General features: G+C 40.4%; 1 protein-coding gene across 4 annotated transcripts in view; it reads right to left on the bottom strand.

Annotated features, from left to right (window-relative positions):
- The window catches only part of lonrf1 (LON peptidase N-terminal domain and ring finger 1), a 130,675-nt gene that overhangs the window by 2,928 nt on the left and 103,310 nt on the right, over window positions 1-24,437 (bottom strand). For 2 of the 4 annotated variants that reach the window (XM_063043069.1, XM_063043070.1), the window contains exons 3-10: window positions 18,301-18,419; window positions 14,892-15,014; window positions 14,258-14,401; window positions 13,846-14,065; window positions 12,089-12,179; window positions 10,862-10,976; window positions 6,065-6,186; window positions 4,799-4,957 (exon numbers count right to left, since the gene is read on the bottom strand). In XM_063043069.1, the coding sequence (XP_062899139.1) occupies window positions 4,799-4,957; window positions 6,065-6,186; window positions 10,862-10,976; window positions 12,089-12,179; window positions 13,846-14,065; window positions 14,258-14,401; window positions 14,892-15,014; window positions 18,301-18,419 (1,093 nt within the window). Of the gene's footprint in view, window positions 1-4,798; window positions 4,958-6,064; window positions 6,187-10,861; window positions 10,977-12,088; window positions 12,180-13,845; window positions 14,066-14,257; window positions 14,402-14,891; window positions 15,015-18,300; window positions 18,420-23,273; window positions 23,897-24,437 lie in introns of those variants that run through there. The other 2 variants (XM_063043067.1, XM_063043068.1) reach the window with 2 other exon arrangements.

Below are 24,437 nucleotides of genomic sequence, written 5' to 3'. Positions count from 1 at the left end.
TACATGAATTAAGAGCAAATTTTTGACTAAACTGTAGGAGATTAAGAATGAACTTGTAGAATATGAGAACTAATGGAGAAAACCTAATTGGATTTTCAAAAGACCTCTGGCCAAGAATTACTGTGGGATTGGAGGTAAGGTACTGGAATGAACTGAGAATTAGTTGATACTCAAAATAGTAGGAATAAAATGATACTTATGGATTACTTGAGTTCAAATGGTGTCCGTTGTCATTTGTATTAATTATTGAGGATTTTTTTTAAAACCTGCCAATATGAAACTTAATGAAAGTGAGTTATGATTTAGACAAGTTGAAAGAGTGGGAAATGCAGTATTATGTGAAGATAGCCACTTGATAGGACAAAGGCAGAGTTTTATTTAAATAATAGATTGGGATAGCAAAGGCCCCTGGATGACCTTGTGCACCAAATACTGAAAGCAAATATGCAAGTGAAGCAAGTAAAATGGTATGTTGGCCTTCAACGCAAATGGTTTGAGTATAACTGCTAGGATGCCATGCTCCAATTATAGGGCTTTGTGACAGCAATATGGAGTACATGTGCATTTTTGACTCCTTACCGAAGAAGTCTCACACTAATTGTGGAGGAGTGCAGCATAGATTTATTGACAACAGACAAAAACTAGCAGGAATATAGAGGATCGGCCAGGACCACACTGAACAGCAGGGCAAGTTTGTAGGACCACTGTTCCTGGCACTATTTTCCATATTTCTGCAATGAACTAAACTTGCTAATTTTGACAGCCATAGGTTGGAAAGTAAATTGTTTAGAGAATACAAAGGTTACAAAGTATAGGTTAATGACTGGGCAAAAATCCAACAAATGCAGTAAGTGAGAAAATATTGTTTAGGCATTAAAAGCAAGTAACATTATGTAAATGATGAGATATTTTTCAGCACTTTACGCAAAGAATTGGATGTTCTAGTGCACGGTTTAAGAAAAGCTGATACACAAGTATAGCCAGTAACTGGGAAAACTAACAATGCTATTGTTTAATGACTATTAGAAATTAATACAAAAGTAGGATGGTTCATCTTCAGTAATAAAGATCATTAATGAGACCTAGCTGGAATAATGTGATCAATACTAACCTTGTTTGATTGCAATGGATGGAAGCAGTGCAGAAATTTATAAGCACACCTAAAATGAGGGTGTTAGGGATTGAACAGGCTGGATGTATCCACAGAATGCATGATGAGTGAAAAGTGACTAAAATTGAGGATCTTGCAGTGTGCCGCAGAAAAATCTAGAACAAGTGATTGTTGTTTAAAGAGAGGGCATCCAATTTTAAAAAAAGGGAGAATGTTTTTGACAAGGGTTCCAAGATGCATCACCCTCAAAAGAACAATACAATTGTTGGAATACTTAAGGCAAAAGAAGTCCCATTCTTGAAAAACAAGATTGCAGTAGGAAGACTGAAAAAACAGGATGAGACATGAATCAGATCAGCCATGACCTTAGGGCTGAACAAGTTCAAAAGACTCACAAGCCTACTCCTGCTCCCAACTTGCATGTAATGTTTGGCATATTGTTAATACATGGTGAATGGCGAGGCCCTGTTAATTTCAGAGATGTTGACAAAAAAAGTACACAGCCTTCAAAAAGTGAAGGCACAGGTGGAGAGGCCAAGAATAGCATGAAACTGGGTAGAGAAGTTTGGACATGTTAATTGCACACGACATTAGATAGGCTACATTTGTACTCTTTTGTGCTGTTTTCATCACTACACCACATCACAGCCTTGGATATAGATAGGAGCAAAGGAGCAGACAGTATGGGAAAGTATTAACTGGGGAGCGCCAATTATGATGCTTTAGGCAGGAATTTAGGAGCATGATTTGGGAACAAAAGCTCAAAGGGAAGTGTACAATGGAAATGTGGAGATTGATTAGGGAGTGCTTGCATGAGGTTCTGCTTAGGTAGTCCCATTGAGGCAGAGAAAGGATTGTACGGTAAAGGAACCATGACCGACAAGAGACATGAAACACTTAGTCGTGAGGAAGGAAGAGGCATACTTAAGATATAGGAAGCAAAAATCAAACAGTGCTTAAGTGTTATAAGGTAGCCAGGAAGGAGGTTAAGAAGGGACTTAGGAGAGATAGAAGGGGACACGAAAAAGCCTTGGTGAGTCATATTAAAGAAAATCCCAAAGCATACTACATGTACATGAAGATCAGGAGAATGACTAGAGCGAGTGTAGAATCGATCAAGGATAAGAGGAAACATGTGCCTTTATTTGAGGGGGTAGGAGAGGTCATTGAAGCTAAAATGCTGGAGCATGTCAAGGTTAAGAAAGAGGCAGTGTATGAACTTTTGAAAAACATTTGGATAAGACCAGACAGGATATACCCAGGTCACTATGGGTAGCAAGGGAAGAGATTGCTGCACCATTGGCAATAACCTTTCTGTCCCCACTGACTACAGGAGTATTACCAGAAGATTGGAGGATGGAAAATGTTATTCCATTGTTCAGAAAGGCAATAGGGATAATCCTGAGAATTATACAGCAGCTAGTCTTACCTCAGTGGTACTGTGATACTGGAGAGGATTCTTAGAGTCAGGATTTAGGAGCATTTAAAGCAGCATAGACCAATTAGAGATGGTCAGCATGGTTTTGAGAGGAACAGGTCATGCCTCAAGTCTGACTGATATGAGGAAATGACAATGACAACAGAGCAGTGGATGTGATGTATATGGATTTTAGTAAGGTGTTTGCCAAGGTTTCCTATGGTAAGCTCAGTCAGAAAATCGGGGGCATGGGATCCAGGGAAACCCGATTTGTCCACAGAAGGCAGACGGTGGTGGTACATAGAGTGTATTCTGCCTGGATGTCTCATGGGGATCTGTTCTGGGACCCTTGTTGTTTGTGATTTTTATAAATGACTTGGATGAGGAAGTGGAGGGTGAAGTAGCAACTTTGACATGAAGTTCATGGCGGTGAGAATAATGTAGAAGGCTGTCAGAGATTACACAGGATACTGACAGGATGCAGAGCTGGGCAGGATTCCTAGAAGAGTGGGGGTACAGAGGGATCTTGGTCCCAAGGCCATAGATCCTTCAAAGCTGCCACACGTGGATAAGGTTGTTAAAAAGGCATGTTAGCCTTCATTAGTTGGGTGATTGAGTTCAACAGCTGCAAAGTAATATGGTTGTTCTGGTAGCCTCAAAGATGTGGAAGCTTAGAAAGGATGCAGAGGAAATTTACCATGATGCTGGATTAGAGAACATGTTTTGAGGTTAGGTTAAGCAATCCAAGGCTTTTCTCTTTGGAGCATAAGAGGATGAAAGATAACTTGATCGATGTGTACAAGATAAGAGGCATAGTCAGGGCCTTTTTCCCAGGGTGGCAATGGCCAATACAAGTGGACAAACTTTTCAGGTGATTGGAAGAAAGTACAGTATAAGGCGATGTCAGAGGTCAGTTCCTCCTCCTCCCAACATGGTGACAAGTGCGTGGAATACATTGCCAGGGGTGGCGATGGAGGCAGGTAAATTAAGGATATTTAAAAGACTCAGATAAGCACATAGGTGAAAGAAAAAGTGCACAACCACATGGGAGGAAAGGGCTAGTTTTATCTTGGAGTTGGGTTAAAAGGTCGGCACAGCATCATAGCCTGAAAAGCCTGCCCTGTGCTGTATTATCCTATTTCTATGAAAGATATGCTTAAGTTAGAGGTTGTAGAAAAGATTCATAAAAATGTTGCCTGAATTGGAGAGATAGAATTAGCAAGATAAATTATATTGGCCAAGTTAGTCTTCCCTGGAGCAAAGGTGACAAAGAGGTATATGAAGATATGACTGACATAGGTAGGATATAGAGCCAGTGGTTGCTTCCCATGGTAGGAGTATATAAAAATTGAGGGCATAGTCTTAAGGAGAGGGGGAAGAAGTTTAAAAAAAATCTAAGGGGCATACTTTTCAATGCATCTGAACAGATATTTGCATGAGCAGGGCGTAATAGGATGTGGAATTAATACAGGCAAGTGAAATTAGTATAGATAGGCACAATAATTGGCATAAACAGGGTGAACAAAGTGGCCCCAATTCCATGCTGTAAAACTTTTATGATTAAATTATGGATGTGTCCTAGAGTAATATACCAGAGGTAATAGTTGTGGCAAGAAGGGAGAGCATTAGCAATAGTTCAGGGCATCTTGGATTTTGTATTCAAATCTTTGGTGATAAAGCTAGAATTATTTCCCCTTCAGTATTCCATGCTGCAAACTTACCCCAGAAAACATTTGCTCCTCCATAACATTTTGTCATCTTTGGCTCAATGATGAGAGGCATTGGAAGATGTGCTTAAGTTAGAGGCTGTAGAAAAGATTCATAAAAATGTTGCCTGGATTGGAGAGATAGAATGAGCTTTTTCCCAGGGTTGAAATGGCTCACTTGAGTGGGCATAGTTTTAAGGTGCTTAGAGGGAGATACCGAAGGGATGTCAGGGGTAAGTTTTTCCACACAGAGAGTGGTGGGTGTGTGAAATGCACTGCCAGTGGCAGTGATGGAAGTGAATACAATAGGGTCTTTCAAGAGTCTCTTAGATAGGAACATGAAGCTTAGAAAATTAGAGGGCTATGCACTATGGAAATTCTAGGTAGTTTCTAGAGTAGGTTACATGTTTGGCACAACACTGTGGGCCGAACGGCCTGTGATGTGCTGTAGATTTCTATGTTCAATATCTCAAATCTTCATTGAACTATTTTTGTAACATGCTACGGTAAGCAAATGACCAATATCTGAGAACAATAGAAAGTCATAATTAGTTTAAAACATACCCATGCTGTGGATCATTGATGCACATTCCAAACTGTTTTGTACCTGTATCAATGCATCTTCGAATCATAAGCCTATACCGTGGCTCAAAAACGTGAAGTGGACAAGGCACAGTAGGATATGCCATTGTGCACACAAAAATAGGAACATTCTTGGTTAAACTGAAAAAGAAAAAATAGATAATATATGGATTCCACAATTTCATGGAGTTCAACACTCCAAATAACATCAAGGTGGGAAAACAAAAATCAATTAATAAACTTCATATTATCCTCATGTAAAATTGACTAAAAGAGCATCAGTATCTGTATGTACATTCACAAGAAAACCAAAATCAGTTCATACTTGAATTGAATGCTCACTATATCTGGGAGATATCAATTGCAAACAACCGCCTATGACAAAGGCATATCATACCTTCTGAAAGTCTGTTCTAATGTATCTCAGAAATAATCAGGAGCCACGAGGGCAATTGTGTGGAATAAATTCCCTAGCTTGTATTTCTATTAACAAGCACACAGCTTCATTTACATATATTAATTATACTGTGTCCCAACCCAACAACAAATAAAATCTCTTGTGGGTCTGGACTGTATTCTCACTTGAGTTTTAAATATGGCTTTAAACTCTCCTTCTGAGACTGAAATGTGCCTATAACTTCCTGACAGTATTGTAAAGGAGTGCTGCTCCCATTCCCAATTTCCCCAGAACTGAAGAGATAGTTGAGAGTCAACTACTTTTCCTACATTAAAAGTACTTGTTTAACAACACATTGGGACAATCCCATGAAAGAAATCACAGAACTCATACCATTTGAAGTTCACTCATAGAAAAACTCAATGCTTAATTTTCTATACAAAACCAATGCATCACTTTCAATATTAGCTATATAATAATGACTCCAAGCTCATTTTAGAAATCAGCATGTTACATTACAGAATCCAGCCAGTACTCTTGCTCACACGATTTTTTAAACAAATGTTTCCACAAATGTTTTAGACCACTCTACACAGTCAATCTTTTTTCAAGCTATTGCAATGACTTTGTTATATTTATATTTCCAACTAATAGAGAGTGATTAATATTTTCCAATTGGGGTACATTAACAGATTATTCTACCAAAACTGATGCATAAGATTTGTAAAGTACCCTTCCCAAATTCCTTTAGTATCTCTTTCCCAATAGCATCACTGTGAATGCACACCACCTTTTCTTGTCTTTGAAAATCCCTTTAAGACAGGAAATGTTCACAGTTAGCATCAACTTACTTAGCTAGTTCAGCAGTTTCTTCATCATGAATCTTTTGCCTTTCATACAATTCTTCAGGAAGGTACCTTGCAATCAATTCTTTCAATATACAGGTAACACTGAATTTCCTGTTTTCAAGATACTAAAGAGAAATAGTATTTATGAAAAATAAGCCATCTTTCCTTACACGTGCTTTAATATCATCAATTTAATTTCATTTACTGTCACATACTTTTTGAAATGCAACTTAATGCTAAGTTTACCAATCTAATCCAAGGTTTCAAGACATGCTTTCTGTGCAGCATTGGTACCTCATGCATAAATGGTAGGCAGTGATTTGTTACATAGTAAACATTTTGCACTTTCCATTGAAAGTTGTGCATTCTATTTTCTATTTCTGAGGAAGATGATCACACTTTCTATTACATACAGGACTTGATTACACACAAAATATAGATTTTTGTTTCAAGTAGAAGTCAGGCAATTTCTTTTTGGCATCTATCATCATTTGTTTGGTTAGGATGTCACAATCTAGCTTGTCACCATATATTTGGTATCTTTTTAACTCAACATCTACTAGTTTTTACTCTAAATCTGGAAGTTACAGCTGGTGAGCCTTCTATCAGATTCTTAGAGATAGCATTTACTCATAGATTGAAAAAGCGAATTTATAAGGGAGAGTCAGCAAGGCTTTTGTGGTGGGAAGGTCAAGTCTTACAAACGTGATTGAATTCTTTAGTTAGGATATGATCAATCTGATTGATGATGGTAGGGTAGTGTTGCACACGTGGGCTTCAGTCAAGTATTTGACAAGGTCCTTCATGGCAGGCTAATCCAAAAGATCAAGTCACACAGGATCCATAGAGATTGGGTTCAAAATTGGCTTGGCCATGGAAGACTCAGGGCACTGGTGGAAGGGAATTATTCTAAGTGGAATATATTTGGCAGGGATCAGTGTTGGGACCTCCTGTTTATGAAATACACAAATGATTTGGACAAAATGTAGATGAACTGATTAGCAGTTCTGTAGAGAACAAAATTTGGTGCAGTTGTAGATAGTGAGGAAGATTTTTAAAATATGTTGACCAGTTGGAAACGTAGGCAGAGAAACTGTAAAGAAAAACTGCACATGCTGGAAATCTGGAACAACAAAAAACTGCTGGAGCAACTCAGTGCATCAGGCAGCCACAAAAGATGGAATAGGCAGTTCTGGAGGGACTGGATCCAGTCCTAATGACCCAAAATGTCAACTGTCCATTTCCCTACATAGATACTGCCTGACCTATTGAGTTCCTCCAGAGAAATAGCAAGCAGGATTTATTCCAGATAACCAACCTGTTCCATGCTGGGAGGTCATCTCCAAATCTCCTTAAGAAAGTCCCATGTCAGGCTTTTATTTCCTGCACACTTCTAACCCATCCAGTATAGCATTGGAATATTGTCTACTCCAAATGGAATTACTGCGACATTCAATCACTCGATAAAGAATAGTAGTTTTGATGACCTGAAAGATTGTTGTACCATGTAATGCCCCCAGTACTTAACAGGAATCCCAATAAATCAAAGATAATTCTGATTATAATAGCCAGAGGCAGTAATAGCCTTACAAATGGAACACAGCCAAAAACCCTTTCAAGCCCAATTTCTCCAATAAAGTACAAGTGAAAGTATCTCGGTTCCCTTGTGATCTTGAACTCAACATCTGACATATAAAACAAGGATTCATAATATTTTGAATTATGACTTTTTTTCTACATCCAACTTTTAACACCCGACTTTCTACCAAGAGATTATGTTCTTACAGGTTTCCCCTGCCATCCGAAGGTACAGCGTTCCTATGAAACGGGATGTTTCATATGAAATGTCGTAAAGCATTTCATAAGCCGAAATGTCGTAAAGCGAAGAAACAATTACCATTTATTTATATGGGAAAATTTTGTGAGTGTTCGCAGACCCAAAAATAACCTACCGAATCATGCCAAATAATACATAAAACCTAAAATAACAGTAACATATAGTAAAAGCAGGAATGATATGATAAATACACAGCCTATATAAAGTAGAAATACTTTTCCACAATCATTACTGAACTGTTCTCCGTAGCGAAAATCTCACGCAAGCACCGTCGGCAGAAAATCTCACGCAAGTGCTGTTGGCAAAAGCACGGCGCAAGTGCTCTCCAGTAACCTTTAAGCTATGAAGCTGCCAAATCATACCAAATAACACGTAAAAACACACAGCCTATATAAAGTAGAAATAATGTATGTACAGTGTAGTATCACTTACCAGAATCGGGAAGACAGTGCCGAGCACACTGATGATGGTGTGTTAGGCTGAGTCGGAGTTTGGGTGGTGCAGTGGCCCCCACTCTCCAGGCCACCGACCGATACATTGCCGCGAAGCATGCAGTGGTGCAGTGGTAGCTGGGAGGCACACAGCACATCTTTAAGAAAAAAGCCGAAATAAACATGCTAATTAATTAGGTGCCGCCCGGCACGTAATTGTCGGCCCAGATCAGTGCCGATTTCAGATTGCGTCATCTCTGATCTGGGCCGACAATTGTGTGTCAGCGACACCTAATTAATTAGCATGTTTATTTCGGCTTTTTTCTTAAAGATGTGCTGTGTGCCTCCTGGCTACCGCTGCATTCTCTGCGAATCGGTATCTGTCCGTGGCCTGGGGGTTGGGGTGGTGGGACACTGGGGTGTCATCTCGTCGTCTATTTCCATTAGAGCAGGCAGCTCACCTTCTTCTATGACTGCTCACCTCAATGTCGAAGGTCGAGGTTCGTCGTCTGCTGTGGCTGATGTGGAAGACTTGCTTGACTGCTGAGCCTCGCACATTTTTCTATCACACAGTTCTTTGTAAGGACTCAAACCATCCTGCAAATATCCCCTAAACCGACGTACCCTTTCAAGATTAAAGTCATACTTTATCATTGCAGCGAAAATCTCACGTAGTTGCTTCACTTTTGCTACTGTATTCGGTTTCGATTGTTATCCTTTTTTCTTCCAATTGCATCAGCTCTTCATCTATCAGATCTTGGTCACGGGATGCCAAAACCTCTTCAACATCATGCTCGTCAGCTTCCACAAGCCAAACTCACTTTGTCCTTACTTCGTTCACCACGATCGAAACGCTTAATCATGTCTAGCTTTACGCGAAGTGTAACACCCTTACGAGCTCTTTTAGGCTTTTCCGATACCATAGAACTCATCTTGCCAACGGCTGCTCACAGACACGTGTTTAAGCAATGCCGTTCCGAATCCGGGGGAGAGCGGCTGCTCGGGGTGCGCGCTGCCTTTTATCGCGCGCTGCTTTTTTTTTTGTAACAGTGAAAACACCTTCTGAAAGCGAAAACAGGGTACTAATGTAGGTCTTTCGTAACAGTGAGGTTTCGTAAACCAAATGTTCGAAAAACGGGGGACACTTGTACACCATGAATTAGTACATTTCATGAAAGGAACTTATAGTCAAAAGAATATAGCAACACAAGTTCATGTAATGCATTTAAATGCCTTACCATTTCTCAATTATATTTTAATCATTGAATTATTCTTTAGAGTGGTTGAACAAAACGTCTAGTACACCAGATAACAGTAATGAAGAACACCTACGCTCTGTCTGCCAGAGAAAGCAGGATCTTCCAGTGGCCACACATTTTAATTCCACGTCCCATTCCCATTCTGATATGTCTATCCACGGCCTCCTCTACTGTAAAGATGAAGCTACACTCAGGTTGGAGGAACAACACCTTATATTCCGTCTGGGTAGCCTCTAACCTGATGGCATAAACATTGACTTCTCAAACTTCCACTAATGCCCCACCTCCCCATCCGTTATTTATTTATATACACACATTCTTTCTCTCTCTCTCTCCTTTTTCTCCCTCTGTCCCTCTCACTATACCCCTTGCCCATCCTCTGGGTTTTCCCCCCTCCCCCTTTTCTTTCTCCCTGGGCCTCCTATCCCATGATCCTCTCATATCCCTTTTGCCAATCAACTGTCCAGCTCTTGGCTCCATCCCTCCCCCTGCTGTCTTCTCCTATCATTTTGGATCTCCCCCTCCCCCTTTCAAATCTCTTACTAGTTCTTCTTTCAGTTAGTCCTGACGAAGGGTCTCGGCCTGAAACGCCGACTGTACATCTTCCTATAGATGCTGCCTGGCCTGCTGCATTCACCAGCAACTTTGATGTGTGTTGCTTGAATTTCCAGCATCTGCAGAATTCCTCATGTTAACAAATATATTAATGTCTGGATTCAAATTCTGCCCAAACAACTTGGAATATAACTCTTATAAGCAGTAAAATCCACATGAAATAAGCTTAAAGGGATTCCAATCACCTCCTAATATTCAGGATGGAAATGTTGCAAATGCAAAAGATGATGCTCATCTCACTAAGACATCTAGTGCAAACAATATAATGGTGCAAAATGAATTCTAATTTAATAAGGAAAATTGTAGGGGCAGAGTAGAGTTTATAGTACCCAAGATTGGAGTCCTCTGTTCTATCCTTAAACACAAGCACTTGTATGTTTGAGAACAACACGACTGCTAACTTTGGAATTCAGGGACCACTTCCAAACTAATCGAGAAAAGATTAGTATTCTTCCAGTAACTAAAAGTTGGAAGCCACACCAAATTGCTAAATGAATGCATCAAATTGCTGGAAATTAATTGGAGAGGCTCTTAATATTCATGTAGAATTTGATGATATACTTTGTCAATAAAAAATATACACATCCTTCTCTTAAACAAATGACACCTAATGTTAAATAAAAACCTTAAGACACAAACACCATGGTGTTAGACTTACTTCCTTTAGACTATCTTTACATAGTGGACACATTGGGCTATGGTCCAAACTTCGTTCCAAGCAGCCTTTACAGAAGGTGTGGCCACACGGTGTAGTGACCGGCTCCAAAAACAATCTGCCAACATCGAAATTCAGGAAAAAGGTAAATTTAGAACCTCATATTGCATGCATTAGTATTTCATTCTACATTTTCTGGGATATGGATATCAATGGTAAGAACAATTACTGTCTATTCATAATTGCCCCTTGCAACAACAGTGTCTTGACAAGGCATTTCAGAGGACATTTAAGATGTAACCACATTCAAAGCCAAAACCAAAAGAAACTGCATTGAGTACAGAATACAATGGAGCAATAGGAAATTTCAAGGTAGAACAAAAATGCTTTTGTCAAAGGGAGTATATTCACCACTGCCTATCGTAAATATATTCCATTCCATGTTCTCTTAAAGCAGCTTTAAGTTCTCAATGCCATACCCCCATGAATTTTCTCTTACCAATTTGTCACCACATTCCTGTCAATTCTTTCCAGATTTGACCATTCATAATTAGGGAAAGTTACAGTAGCCAAATAAACTATTAAATTGCACATTTGTAGAGCTGTAGAGACCCACGTAGTCAAAGGGAGCACATAGAAACAACATTAATGAACTGGAGATCAAGATAAAAGTTTGCTTGAGCTGTGGCAACAGGTGTACGAGCTGCATTACTGTCCTGTCCAAGAAACTGAGTTGCTATAGAATTGGAAATTAAGTGGGGTAAATAAGTATTAGCAAGTCCAATACCAATTATAACTATTCTCCAAATACAAGCATGTCAGACTAACAAATGTCAAAGAATGATAACTTTGTCTGAGTGCCTACCAAAAGGAAATGCTCAAAAACAAAAACAGAGTTAAGTGTTTAGAGACTAATGAACATCGTGGGTAGGTAAGCATTTTGATTTAAAAAAGCAAAAGCAAAGCCAGAGGGAGCTAAAATTTCCAAAACAATTTAGAGCAACTACAAGTCATCTTACAATTAGTAACTTTAGAGCAAAAATATGGGTCATGATTTCAAGCAAAAACTCAACCATAAAATGTATGAATTATACAGTATGTGAGCACTATTACTCACCTGTTTACTTAGAGGGTTGAGAATACTCATTTCAGTTATGATGCAGGTGCTTAAAACTTATAATAACCATAGATATTGACATGTCATAATTATTTCCAGTAACTATTTCTTACCTCATGCAAAGAGAACATTCAAAGTCTGACACATCTATTTGATCTTTTGTTAGTATACTCTCAGAACATGAATGGCACAGTTGTTCAGTATCTAAGACAAGTAAAAAAATAAAAACAGATTTAAGTTTTTGACTAAGCAAATTTCTCTTTTATGGCTCAACAGGACTATCTTGTATTACTTATTAATTATGGGGTACCGCAGTGCAGTAGCGCAGTGGTTAGTGCAATGCTACTACAGCTCAGGATGGTGTTCAGAGTTCAATCCCAGCATCCTCTGTAAGGAGTCTCTGTAGAATACGTGGGTTTTCCCAGGATCCTCCAGTTTCCTCCCACAGTCCAAAGACCATGTAGGTCATTGAAAATTGTCCCACGATTACGTTAGGGTTAAATCGAGGCTGTCGGGGGTTGCTGGGTGGTGCAGCTCAAAGGGCTGGAAGAGCCTATTCCACACCATCTCAAAAAATGATAGTTGTCAATAATTAAATGCTCCAATCCAGTTTACTCAAATCTTAAGTGATTTGCATAACAATAGCTTTCCCAGATTATGAGTGTTAGAGCAAGGAGACATGGGTGCAAACACACATCTTATTTTCATAATCATATCATAATCTAAAAGTTTACAGACCTCAAAAAATTACACCTTGCTATTGTTTTGATGCTATAGTTACATAAAATATTAAGAAATTTTAAGATCACTTATTAATTAAGCAGTTACTAGACAGATATGAAGAGATCATCAATTATACTCTTAAGGCTGATTTATACTTGTGCGTTCTAGCTTGCGCCGTAGCCTACGCAAGTGGGCTACGCCGTTGTGTGCATTTATACTTGTGCGTTGGTGTGTCTGCGTCTCTCTGCAATTCACCGCTAAAACGCTAGTTGGTGGTGGGGTTTCCATGCCACTGTGTTGAGTTTCTTCGTGTTGAAACTCAACATGAAGAAACTCAAACTTCAAACAATGGCGAGTGAAACTGAAGGAGGGTGAATTTTCTGTGCAACACACATCAAAGTTGCTGGTGAGCGCAGCAGGCCAAGCAGCATCTATAGGAAGAGGCGCAGTCGACGTTTCAGGCCGGCCTGAAACGTCGACTGCGCCTCTTCCTATAGATGCTGCTTGGCCTGCTGCGCTCACCAGCAACTTTGATGCGTGTTGCTTGAATTTCCAGCATCTGCAGAATTCCTGTTGTTTGAATTTTCTGTGCTTGTCTGGCCACTGAGAGACATGGACGAGGAAATGCATTTCAAATATTTTCGGATGTCGGCAGGTAGATTTGAAAAATTTGGTTCATCGTCTGCAACCATTTATTTTGCATCAGTGTACGCACAATATACTCAGAGACTGGCAATCACCATTCAAGTTTTAGCTTTGGGTGGAAGTCAACAGGCTGTAGCAGCTAGCTACAAACTGGCGTCAAGCACAGGGTCCTCCATAATTTCGGAGGTCTGCAAAGCTTTATGGAAAGCATTACAGCCAGAGTTCCTTCCCTGCCCTTCAGTCGCCCAGTGGCAAGCTATTGCAGCGTAGGAGGAAATGAGATGCTACCAAGCGGGCCAATCACAGTTGTTGCTACACGTAGTTACATTTTGGGAGAGGTGCGCGTTAGGCTACAGTGTAGGGTTCAGCATAGGGTTCACGGCTACACCGTACATTTGGCGCACCAGTATAAATCAGCCTTTACACCTAAAGGAGTTGTCTACTTTAAAGCTGCATTAAAGCACAAGATCTGTAAATGTACATGATAAAATAAATAACAAACTCTGTTTTTGGTGTTTATTCTTCCAAATGACAGTATCCTTTATTTCTTGGTCACTGAAAGACAGTTTTCTTTTCATGTTAACCGCTTTCTTTTCGCTTGAAAACAGTGGAGCCGAAGAAACCCTTTGTAATCCAACAGTCTTCCCCATGGAAAGTGAGGAGTGAAACAATTCTGCTTGATCCAGACATACTTGCTCTCCCTTCCCTCTGTTTGATATCTGCTGATTTACAACGGAATTTTATTAGTGCAATCCGCTGATGTGCACCAATTAACAACTAGCCAATATTGGTGAAATACTATAATAATTAAAATGCAGAAAGATTAGATTGTAAAAAAATAATCAAAGTAATACTGAATGCAGCCAATGAATTAAAGCATAACAATGTGGGGGAAAAAAAATCAAAAAACTCACCTCATTTTTCAACTTGGTTGAATATGGCAGAATTTGACAGCAGGCAACAGCAGTAGACAATTGTACTGTTAAAGCTTTATTCCTACTGTGCAGTAATCCTTCTTTGACATTCTCAGGACCGAGTGTCAGCAAATGAGATAAAATCTAATTGTGAATAAACAATGTTACAAATCCCAAAGTAATCAGGATAGTTATAAAACACAATTTATCATAACAAGTTAATCCCATTAGTTGTGTTTTTCCGCTCCTTATTTCCCCCTGTATTCCTGCAAACTATTCTTCCCTTGTACATACCCATCAACTCCCAATTCAATTTTGCCATTAATCTGTACTAATGGGCAATTTATAGCTACAAATTGACACAAGTTAGATATTGGCATGCAAGAAACAACCCACTCAGGAAATCCATTGTCATGGAGAGAATGTACAAACTCCAGCACCCAATCCCAGAAGTTGTTACACATATTCTTTAAAAGAAAACTTCATCCTTACCAAAATTATGAATCTATATATTGCCTTCATTTAAATCAACCACAAGTATTCAGGAATTTAGTGCCTCAAAAACCGCATCAACTACCAAAACAAAACAATCATTATCAGCCATGAAGTCTTTAAGACTGAAGAAGAACATTACCTTTTCCATTTCTACTTCAGCTGGAGTAAAGTTTTCATCCAAGGCCAAACACTGAAGTAGTGATTGTATGGCTTCCTCAACCCGACCCATTGAATGCAGCACTCTAGCTTTTCTAAAGTAACCCTAAAAGAGTGAAAGCAGCTTCTAAACAAAACTTTTAGATGTTAACATGCAATGGTTACTGCAATTTAGGCCATAAAATATTCAGTAACAAACTTCAGACTTGAATTCTAATACAACTTCCTTTCTAGATAGCTATTTCAAAAGTGAAATATTTACAGTACTATGCAAGTCTTAGGTGCATAAACAGTTACAAGAGAAAGTTTGTGAACCCTTTGCAATTATTTGGTTTACTGCATTACTTATAAAATGTGGTCTGATCTTTTAACTCACAATAATAGTCTGCCTAAACTAAAAACACACAAACAATTGTACTTTTCATATCTTTATTGAATACATTGTTTAATCATTCACAGTCCAGGCTGGAAAAATCATGTGAACCATTGCATTTAATAACTGGTAGAACCTTCTTCAGCAGCAATAACCTCCACCAAACTTTTCCTGCAGCTGCTGATCAGACTTGCACAACAACAAAAAGGAATTTTCGACCATTCCTCCATACAAGACTGTTTCAATTAATCAATATTTCTGGAATACCTTGCATGAATCGCCCTCTTCAGGTCATGACACAGCATCCCAATTGGGTTAAGGTCTGGACTCTGACACGGCCATGCCAAAAAACAATTATAAAATCGGACAGGGCATCTCTGAAACCCACACCTCCAATCTCATCCCATTGGTTGGAACACCTGACTTTAAATAGCTTTTGTAGAAGGTACTATCCCAAAGGTTCAGATACTCTTTTTGAACTGAGACTGATTGCTTAAAATAGTGTACTCAGTATTGATGAGAAGTAGTACACTTTTTTTGTGTGTTATTAGTTTAGGCAGATTGTGTTTGTCTATTATTGTGACTTAGATGAAGATCAGACCACATTTAATGAGTAATTAATGCAAAAAAACCTGGGAATTGCAAAGGGTTCACAAGCACTTTCTCGCAACCGTAAACTATATCAAGCAAGGTCACTTTATTCTAAACAATTCCTTCCACTTTTCCAAACCACGATTGCCCTCTCCCTGCCCCCTTCCTACTCAGTCCGTAATAGAGACCCATAATCAGAATCAGGTTCATCGTCACTTACAAACATCATGAAAATAGTTTTCGTAGATAATTATGTACTGTGGTAAATCTAACCTATTAGGCTAAGTAATGAAATTAGTTGTTAAGAAAAATGGTAATAATAGTTTCCATACAACCCTTCTGGACCATTTCCACTGGTCCAAAATGTTGCATACAAGCCTAGATACCAACCATTGTAGGTGTTTATATCCCAATTTGTTCGTGCTTGTTCCTGCCCGCAGACATAATTATCCAATCCCTATGTACTTATTTACTTAATTTTTTCATTTTTTTTAATCCCTTTCCCAAATCTTTCCCTTTACTTGTTATCTATTTAAATGTTTATTTTGCTTTTATATCATCTCAATGTGTACTTAAGAATGTATAAATAATTGTAGATTTATACATATAAAAAAAGGAAAAGGTTATATGTGTGAAAAAAGTACATGATAATTGTGAACTCCTTATCCAAATAAAAATAAAATAAAAAAAAACTCTCATTAAAATGCTTCATATTATTTATATTTTGATCTAAGTAGTGGGAAAGCTTTAGCCAGATTAGTTAAAAATGTATACAATTCAAAACATACTTTTATATGCTCCCAATAACTTCATTTTAAGTTACAATACAAAAGAACGGTTTCAGGATTTATTTAATGCTCACATCATATTGTGCTGCACAGTGAAGCACATCTTTACTGTTATGCTGTATGTATTTTATTTAGCAGCTCTGTAAGAGCTGCTGTTCTGCTTTCATCTGGTTATTGTTGAAAATAAGGGATGATGTGGCATGGGTGCCATCCAATTAGGGGGAGGTTTTCTTGGTGAAGGATAATGAGGTTGTGCTTGGGGCTTTTGTTCGAGAGGAGATGAAGAGGGAAGACACTGGGGAGAACCGGTCATAGCATATGATCCTGTGGGAAACCCGTTTGTTCGAGATGGATTTCTAGCAACGTTCGGAAGGTGGTGTGCGCTTTCACGTTGACCGAGGGCCCAGAGCGTGAGTGACAGTGAAGTTCAAGATGAGCTCCAACTTGTGCACATTTGACTGTTTAATTAGAATGCCTTTTCTTCTTGTTATTCTTTACTAACCCTTCAGTTAAGATTCATAAATATAATTCCTTTAGTTATATGCAGTGTTCTGTTACTTCATGGCATTAATTTGTAGCAGGATAGCAACGACACAGCATCCACACAAACCGAAGTTCGGGGTGGGATCAAGCGCACGTCAATCTCACAAGTTTGCTGGGGCTGGAGATGGTCTTCCCCAGACCTATGCAGCCGAGGAAACCAAGGTGATCACTAGCTGAACAAATCTAAAGGGTTTTCATATTGGCACACATTACAGGAGATTGACATGATGCTTTAATTATTTGTACTTTAGCAGTTTGACTGATGGGAATCAATGCATCTTAAAATTTCAGTTTCCAAATGCCTACAGATTAAAGTTTCCTTGATTGCAACAAGGACAGAAACGTTATCAAAGTACACCTCTATCACCATATACAACCCTGAGATTCATTTTCTTGTGGGCATACTCAGCAAATCCATAGAATAGTAACTATAACAGGATCAATGAAAGCTCAACTAGAGTGCAGAAGACAACAAATTGTGCAAATGCAAATATACATAAATAGCAATAAGTAGCAAGAACATAAGATAATGAGATAAAGAGTCCTTAAAATGAGATCATTGGTTGTGGGAACATTTCAATGATGGAGCAAGTGAGTGCACTGGACAAACAGGGGAGATTTAAGAGTTATGGAGGTAGACTAATTATCATACTTCAGAGAAAGAATGGGCAGCTATTGTCTTTTATCTAAAAAAGGCAAATATTATAGTGCATAGATCTTTTAGCTCTTTCATGGAGAAGCATGGATTTTAAATACCAGTTGAAATTTTCTCTTGTTCAAAAGGTGTGAAGATAATGCAGCATTTCATAGTCAGATACAGGCCCTTTGGCCCAACTAATCCATACTAACCAAGTTGCCTGAGATGCACCCATTTAGCTGTATTTGGCCATATGCTCTGAAGCTTTCTTATTCATCTATCTGTCTAAATAGGCTGTGTTCAAAATAGAAGTGTTTTAGAACTTGGATTTAGTTACCTTAATTTATACATCCTACTAGGCAGAACTATAGAAAACATGATGGGATGAATTAAACTGATTAATTTAGATAGAGCTAAATTACATTTCATTGCCAAAAAGAAAATGCAAAATACAACATACCTCCGGCCAAGCAGGCATTCTTGAAAACAAAGCTTCTATATCTTCCATCGCTTCTGTGAATAATTGAAGACCAGCATATGATTCAGCCCTGTAGCCCAGTAAGACAACATCATTGGGTTCTAAAGAAATGAAGTAGTGTTAAATATCCAAAATAGCATTTCATCTTCAAAATTGAGTTTAAGATTGAGTATGTTAGCTCAGACCATTACTAACAAGGCTGAGATAGATTTTTTGCATTCTGGAAAGCAATTCATTAGATCCATCTACAAAAAAAACACATTAGCTGATGATATCAACACTCCTGAATTCTGTGTTGCTGGACAGCATAGATCCAGACAGCCAACATCTGCACTATACTTCTACAACTGTAACGTTTAATATTTAAGTAACCCAACACTCTCCTCCTCTCACACACACCTTCTTTTTCCACTTCTACCAGTCCAACAAGGTTTTATTTCTACTACCCCCCCATCCCATTATTTAGATTAATTACCTTCCTATTTGGCTCCATCTGCCACCTCCTACCACACCTGGTTCCACTTATATACCATCCCTCGTCATCTATTTACTGTAAACTGGACATCAACCTTTTGTACTCAGTCCTGATATGGAACATAAAACATTACAGCACATTATAGTCCCTCCAGCCCACAATACGGTGCTGATCTTTTAATCTATTCCAATCTAATCCTACCCCCCACATAGCCCTCTATTTTTCCATCATCTTTGTGTATATCTAAGAGAATCTTAAATGCCCCTAATGAATCTGCCTCTACCACCAGTCCTGGGAGCACGTTCCACACACCCACCACTCTGCCAGGAAAAAAAACACTGACCTCTGATATCTCCCTATGCTTCCTCCAACCACCTTAAAATTATGCCTCCCTCCCCATTAGCTATTTCTGCCCTGAGAAAAGCAGCTCAGCTGTCTGTCCACTTTATCTAGGCCTCTTATTTTGCACACCTCTACTATATCACTTGTCATTCTCCTTCACTCCAAAGAGGAAAGTCCTGGCTTGCTTCAACCCACCCTCATGAGCATGCATTCTAATCCAGGCAGCATCCCAGTGAGTTTCCTCTGTGCCATCTGATGTAAAGCTTCCATATCCTTCCTACAACGAAGTGACCAATATTTAAACTGAGGTGTAACCAGGATTTATAGAGCCGCAACATTATCTCGCAGCTATAAACTGAATCCCGTGATTAATGAAGGACAACACACCGTACACCTTATTAACAACCCCATCAATGTGTGGGACAACTTTTGAGAGATCTATGATGTGGACACATGATCCCTCAGTTCCTCCACACTAAGAATCCTGCCATTAATACTGTACTCTGCCTTCAAATTTGACCTTCCAAAGTGAATGACTTCACACTTTTCTGGTTTAAACTCCATCTGCCACTTTTCAACTCAGCATCTGGTCAATGTCCCATTGTAACCTATAACAATCTTTTACACGATCCACAACACGACCAACCATTATGTCATCTGCAAAATTACTAACCCACCCATCCATTCCTCATCCAAGACATTAGTAAAGTACAAAGAGCAGATGTCCCAGAAGAGATCCCTGTGGAACACCACTGGTCACCAACCTCTAGGCGGAATAAGGTTCATCGACAACCGCTGTCATCTAAGAGCAAGCTAATTCTGAATCCATACAACTAAGTTTCCCTAGATCCCATGCCTTCTGGTTTTCTTATGTGCCAACCACAGGGAACCTTTATCAAATGCCTTAGTAAAATCCATATACACACATCCGCTCCTTTTCATTCATCAATGTGCTTTGTTATATCTTCAGAATTCAATCATGCTCAAGAGGCATGAACTGTCCCTCACAAAACCAGGCTGAGAACTGCTAATCAGACTTCTCCAAATCTCCAAAATCAAGGCTTTAAGAACCTTTTCCAACAATTTGCCCACAACTGAAATAAGACACAGCAGTCTATAATTCTCAGAGTTATTCCTAGTCTCTTTCTTAGACAATACAATAACATATGCCACCCTTCTATCATCTGATATCACGCCTGTGGCCAGTGAGGACAAAGATCATCACCAAAGGAACAGCAATCTCTTCCCACATTTCCTGCAGTAACCTGGGTAACTTCTGTCTGGTCCTGGGGACTAATCTATCCTAATATTTTTCAGAAGTTCCAGTATACCTTTTTTTTCTTAATGTCAAGATGTTCTAGCATATCATCCTGCTTTATGCTGTCCTCACAGATGTCAAGGTCTCTCTCACTAATGAATGCTGCAGAAAGGTATGAAGGAGCTCCCCTACACCCTCCACCTCCCAATACATTTCATCCCCACCCTCAGTCTAGTCATCCTGTTTTTCCATATATGTGCAGAATACCTTGGGGTTTCCTTAATCCTACTCACCAAGGACTTTTCACACCTTTTTCTTGCTCTCTCAAGTCCATTCTTCAGCTTTCTGGATACCCCTGGAGCTCTTAAATAAGTTTCTTTCTTCCTCTCAACTACAACACAGAAACAGGCCTTTTGGGCCAACTAGCCCATGCCAAGCTATTGATATGCCCTCCATTTTCCTCCCATCCATGTACCTATGCAAAGTTCTCTTAAATATTGAAATTGAACCCTCATCCACCACATGCTAGCAGCTCGTTCCACACTCACCAGCCATCCATCCCATTCATCATCTTCTTAAACATTTCACCTTTCACCCATGACCTCGAGTTGTAGTCTCACCCAACCTCAGTGGAAAAAGCCTGCTTGTATTTACTCTATCTATACCCCTCAATTTTGTACACCTCTATCAAATCTCCCTCAATCTTCTACATTCTAGGGAATGAAGTCCTACCTTATTCAACTTTTCCCTATAACTCGGTCCTCAAGGGCAAGCAACGTCCTTGTAAATTTTCCCTGCACCTTTTCAATCTTATTTACATCTTTCCTATAGCTAGGTGACCAAAACTGGATGCAATGCTTCAAATTAGGCCTCACCAACATCTTCTACATTTCAACATAACATCCCAACTCCTGTACTCAATACCCTGATTTATGAAGGCCAATATGCCAAAAGCTTTATGATCAATTCTACCTGTGATGCCACTTTCAATGAATAATGGATCTGTGTTTCCAGATCCCTCTGTTCTACCGCACCTCTAAGTGTCCTACCACTCACCAAGACCCACCATGGTTGGTCCTCCCAAAGTGCAATACCTCACACTAGTCTACACTAAATTCCCTCCACCATTTCTCCAGGTGGTCCAGATCCCACTGCAAGTTTTAACAGTCTTCCACACTGTCCACTGCAGCCCCAATCTTGGTGTCATATACAAATTTGTTGATCCAGTTTACATTACCATCCAGATTATCAATATTGATTACAAACATATGGATGACAGACCAAGCATTGATCCATGCAGCACACCAGAAGTCACAGGCCTCCAGTCAGAGGGGCAATCATCTACTACCCCTCTCTGGCTCCCCCTGTGAAGCCAATGTCTAATCCAATTTACTACTTCATCTTGAATGCCAAGCGAATGAACCTTCTTGAACAGCTTCCCATCCAGGGGCTTTGTTAAAGGCTTTGCTAAAATCCATGAAGACAACATCCACTGCCTTGCCTTCATTAACTTTCCCAGTAAGTTATTCAAAAGACTAAGATTGGCTAGACACAACTTACCATGCACAAAGTCATACTGAATATCCCACTCCCGACTTGTGCTCCCAAGTTCCTCTCTAATTGCAGCACTATCTCTTCCCCTTCCCCCAATTAATTACTTTTCCATACCATCTGCTCCCATCCTTCTTGCAGGCTAAGGTCAGGGAGTTGTGATCACTGTCTCCAAACCTCTGACCTGGTTTATTACCTAGCACCAGATCCATTGTGGCCTCTGCTCTACTCAGCCTGTCTACATACTGCGTCAGAAACCTATCCTGGACACACCTAACAAATTCCATTCAAATCTAAACCTTCTGCAAAGAGGTGCCACTCAGCTGAAGTCACAAATAACAAGAACCCTGCTCATTTTGCACCTTGGCACGATCTGCCGACTGATCTGTTCCTCAGTGTCTGTTGCTATTGGGGAGGGTGTCTATAGAATAACCCCAATAGTGATTTTGCTCCCTTCCCGTTTATGCTTTCGACGCACACAGACCCAGCAGACAACTCCTCCAGACTTCCTTCCTTTCTGCAGCTGCCATACTATTCCTGACTCGCAATGCCATTTCCCCACTTCTTTTACCTGCTTCCCTGTCCCTTTTGAAACATCTAAACCCCGGAGAATTCAGCAGCCATTCCTGCCCTTGTTACAGGGTTCCAACCTGAATCTTTCCGAAAACCATGATGCTTGACATACTCAGAGTATGTTTCTGTTTCGCTTATGATAACAAATAACAACATAAACATGGGCACGATGGGGACAAATGCCACGGTAAACGGAAAGCACCGCCGTTTGAAAATACAAAAACTTCGTACAAGAACATAAGCACGTCAATCCCATAAGATTGGTATTTTCTTGTCTGATACCCGGTTCATTCATATTAGAAAATCTCTTCGTTTTGAGCGCATTTCAAGACGCAGCCTCCACCTCCCTTTACTGTAAACAATTCCGACAACGAGTGAAGAAGAAATTCCCTGTTTCATAAGTAATTGCGAGGGATTACGTAACCAGACTGATGTTGTTCTGGAGGGTGGATGTATGGCTCATTTTAAGTCCGAAGAAAAAAGTTACATATTTAAAAAGAGGTCACCAAACTCCTAAAGGGGTGAATTTCTGCCGAGCGTCCCCCCCCCCAACTTGTTTTAAAACACCAAGCTGGTGACTTCACCTTGGTTATATAAGCCTGTATGGTCGGCATACTGTTACATAATGAGACCAGTCCTCGGCCGGCAAACGGGTGAATGCAACAGCAATAAAGATCCCCTGAAAAGCTGCCACTCCATTCACTACTGCACTTCACGGCCACCAGCATCCGACCACGCACCCGTCCTGATACTCACTTAAGTCCAGTTGTTCCACTAAGGCCAACGCCTCGGGGTATCGACCCTCGGACAATAACTCCTCCAGTCTTAAATTGTCCCGAACACGGCTCATTTGGGCCGGGAACCACTTGGCCATAAGATGACTCAGGATCACACTGGACCGGAGGGACCGAGCCTCGACCCCCGGCGCCGCCGTTTCTTCCCCACACAGCTGGCACCGGGGATCCCAGAGGAGGCACCGCCAGCACCAGGTGTGGCCGCAGCGCAGAGTGACCGGGCCAGCAAGAGTTTGCCGGCAGCGACCACAATCCAGGAGGCCCTTAGCTGGAGCCGGGCAGCCGGCGGTGGGAGTCAGGCCTCCTGCTTTGAAGCCGAGTAGCAGATAGTCCACCAAGCCGCTCAGCTGCATAGCTCCACGGTCCCCCGCCACGGAGCACCGCTTCAGGACCTCCCACAGCCGCTCGGCTGCCACCCGATCTGCCGCGGGAGGGGCAACCCCTTCGTGCTCCCAGGGCTTCCTTACGGCAACTATCCCACCACTGTCACAGTAGCCCGAACTTTCCTCACTCGCCAGCGACGAGACACCACCCGCACTACCCGTATCCGACATGTCCCGACCGACTGGCGGACCGACTCCCGAGCATGGACCAAGCGGCCGCCGCGTGACATCGAGAGCCGCTGCTATTGGCCGAGAGTGGCGAAGGGGGCGGGGCGTCCTGGCAGTTACAAAAGAGCTGCGGCAAGTTTCATAACATCCCGGTCTGGGATGGGAGAAATAATGTGCGGCTTGCAAATGCTTACTGGAATCAATAGCAGTTATATGCAATCCTTTCCGATGCACGTATAGGGTGGTTTTCCCAGTGCGAAACTTTTGATGCGCATGAAGAATTCAATCCTTAATGTCATTTTTCGAATGACATTATTGGCCTGACAATTTAATTTTTTTTGTCCTATTTGGTTTCTCCAGTATGTTGTGTGCGTTGCTTTGGATTTCCAGCATCCGCAGACTTTCTCGTGCCTATGAGTTACTGGAGGAACTCAGTGTCTTAGGCAGCATCTGTGCGGGCAAAGAGATAATCGATGGTTTGGGTTGAAGCCCTGCTTCAGGACTGAGATTGCAAAGGAGAGATAGCCAGTACAAAAGAGGTGAGGTGGTAAGGCAAGAGCTAGTGGGCGATAGGT

This window comes from Mobula hypostoma, chromosome 3 (assembly GCF_963921235.1).
Source record: "Mobula hypostoma chromosome 3, sMobHyp1.1, whole genome shotgun sequence".
Taxonomy (NCBI): Eukaryota; Metazoa; Chordata; class Chondrichthyes; order Myliobatiformes; family Myliobatidae; genus Mobula; species Mobula hypostoma.
The sequence above is the reverse complement of the archived record's forward strand: the minus strand, read 5'-3'. Positions and strand labels throughout refer to the sequence as shown.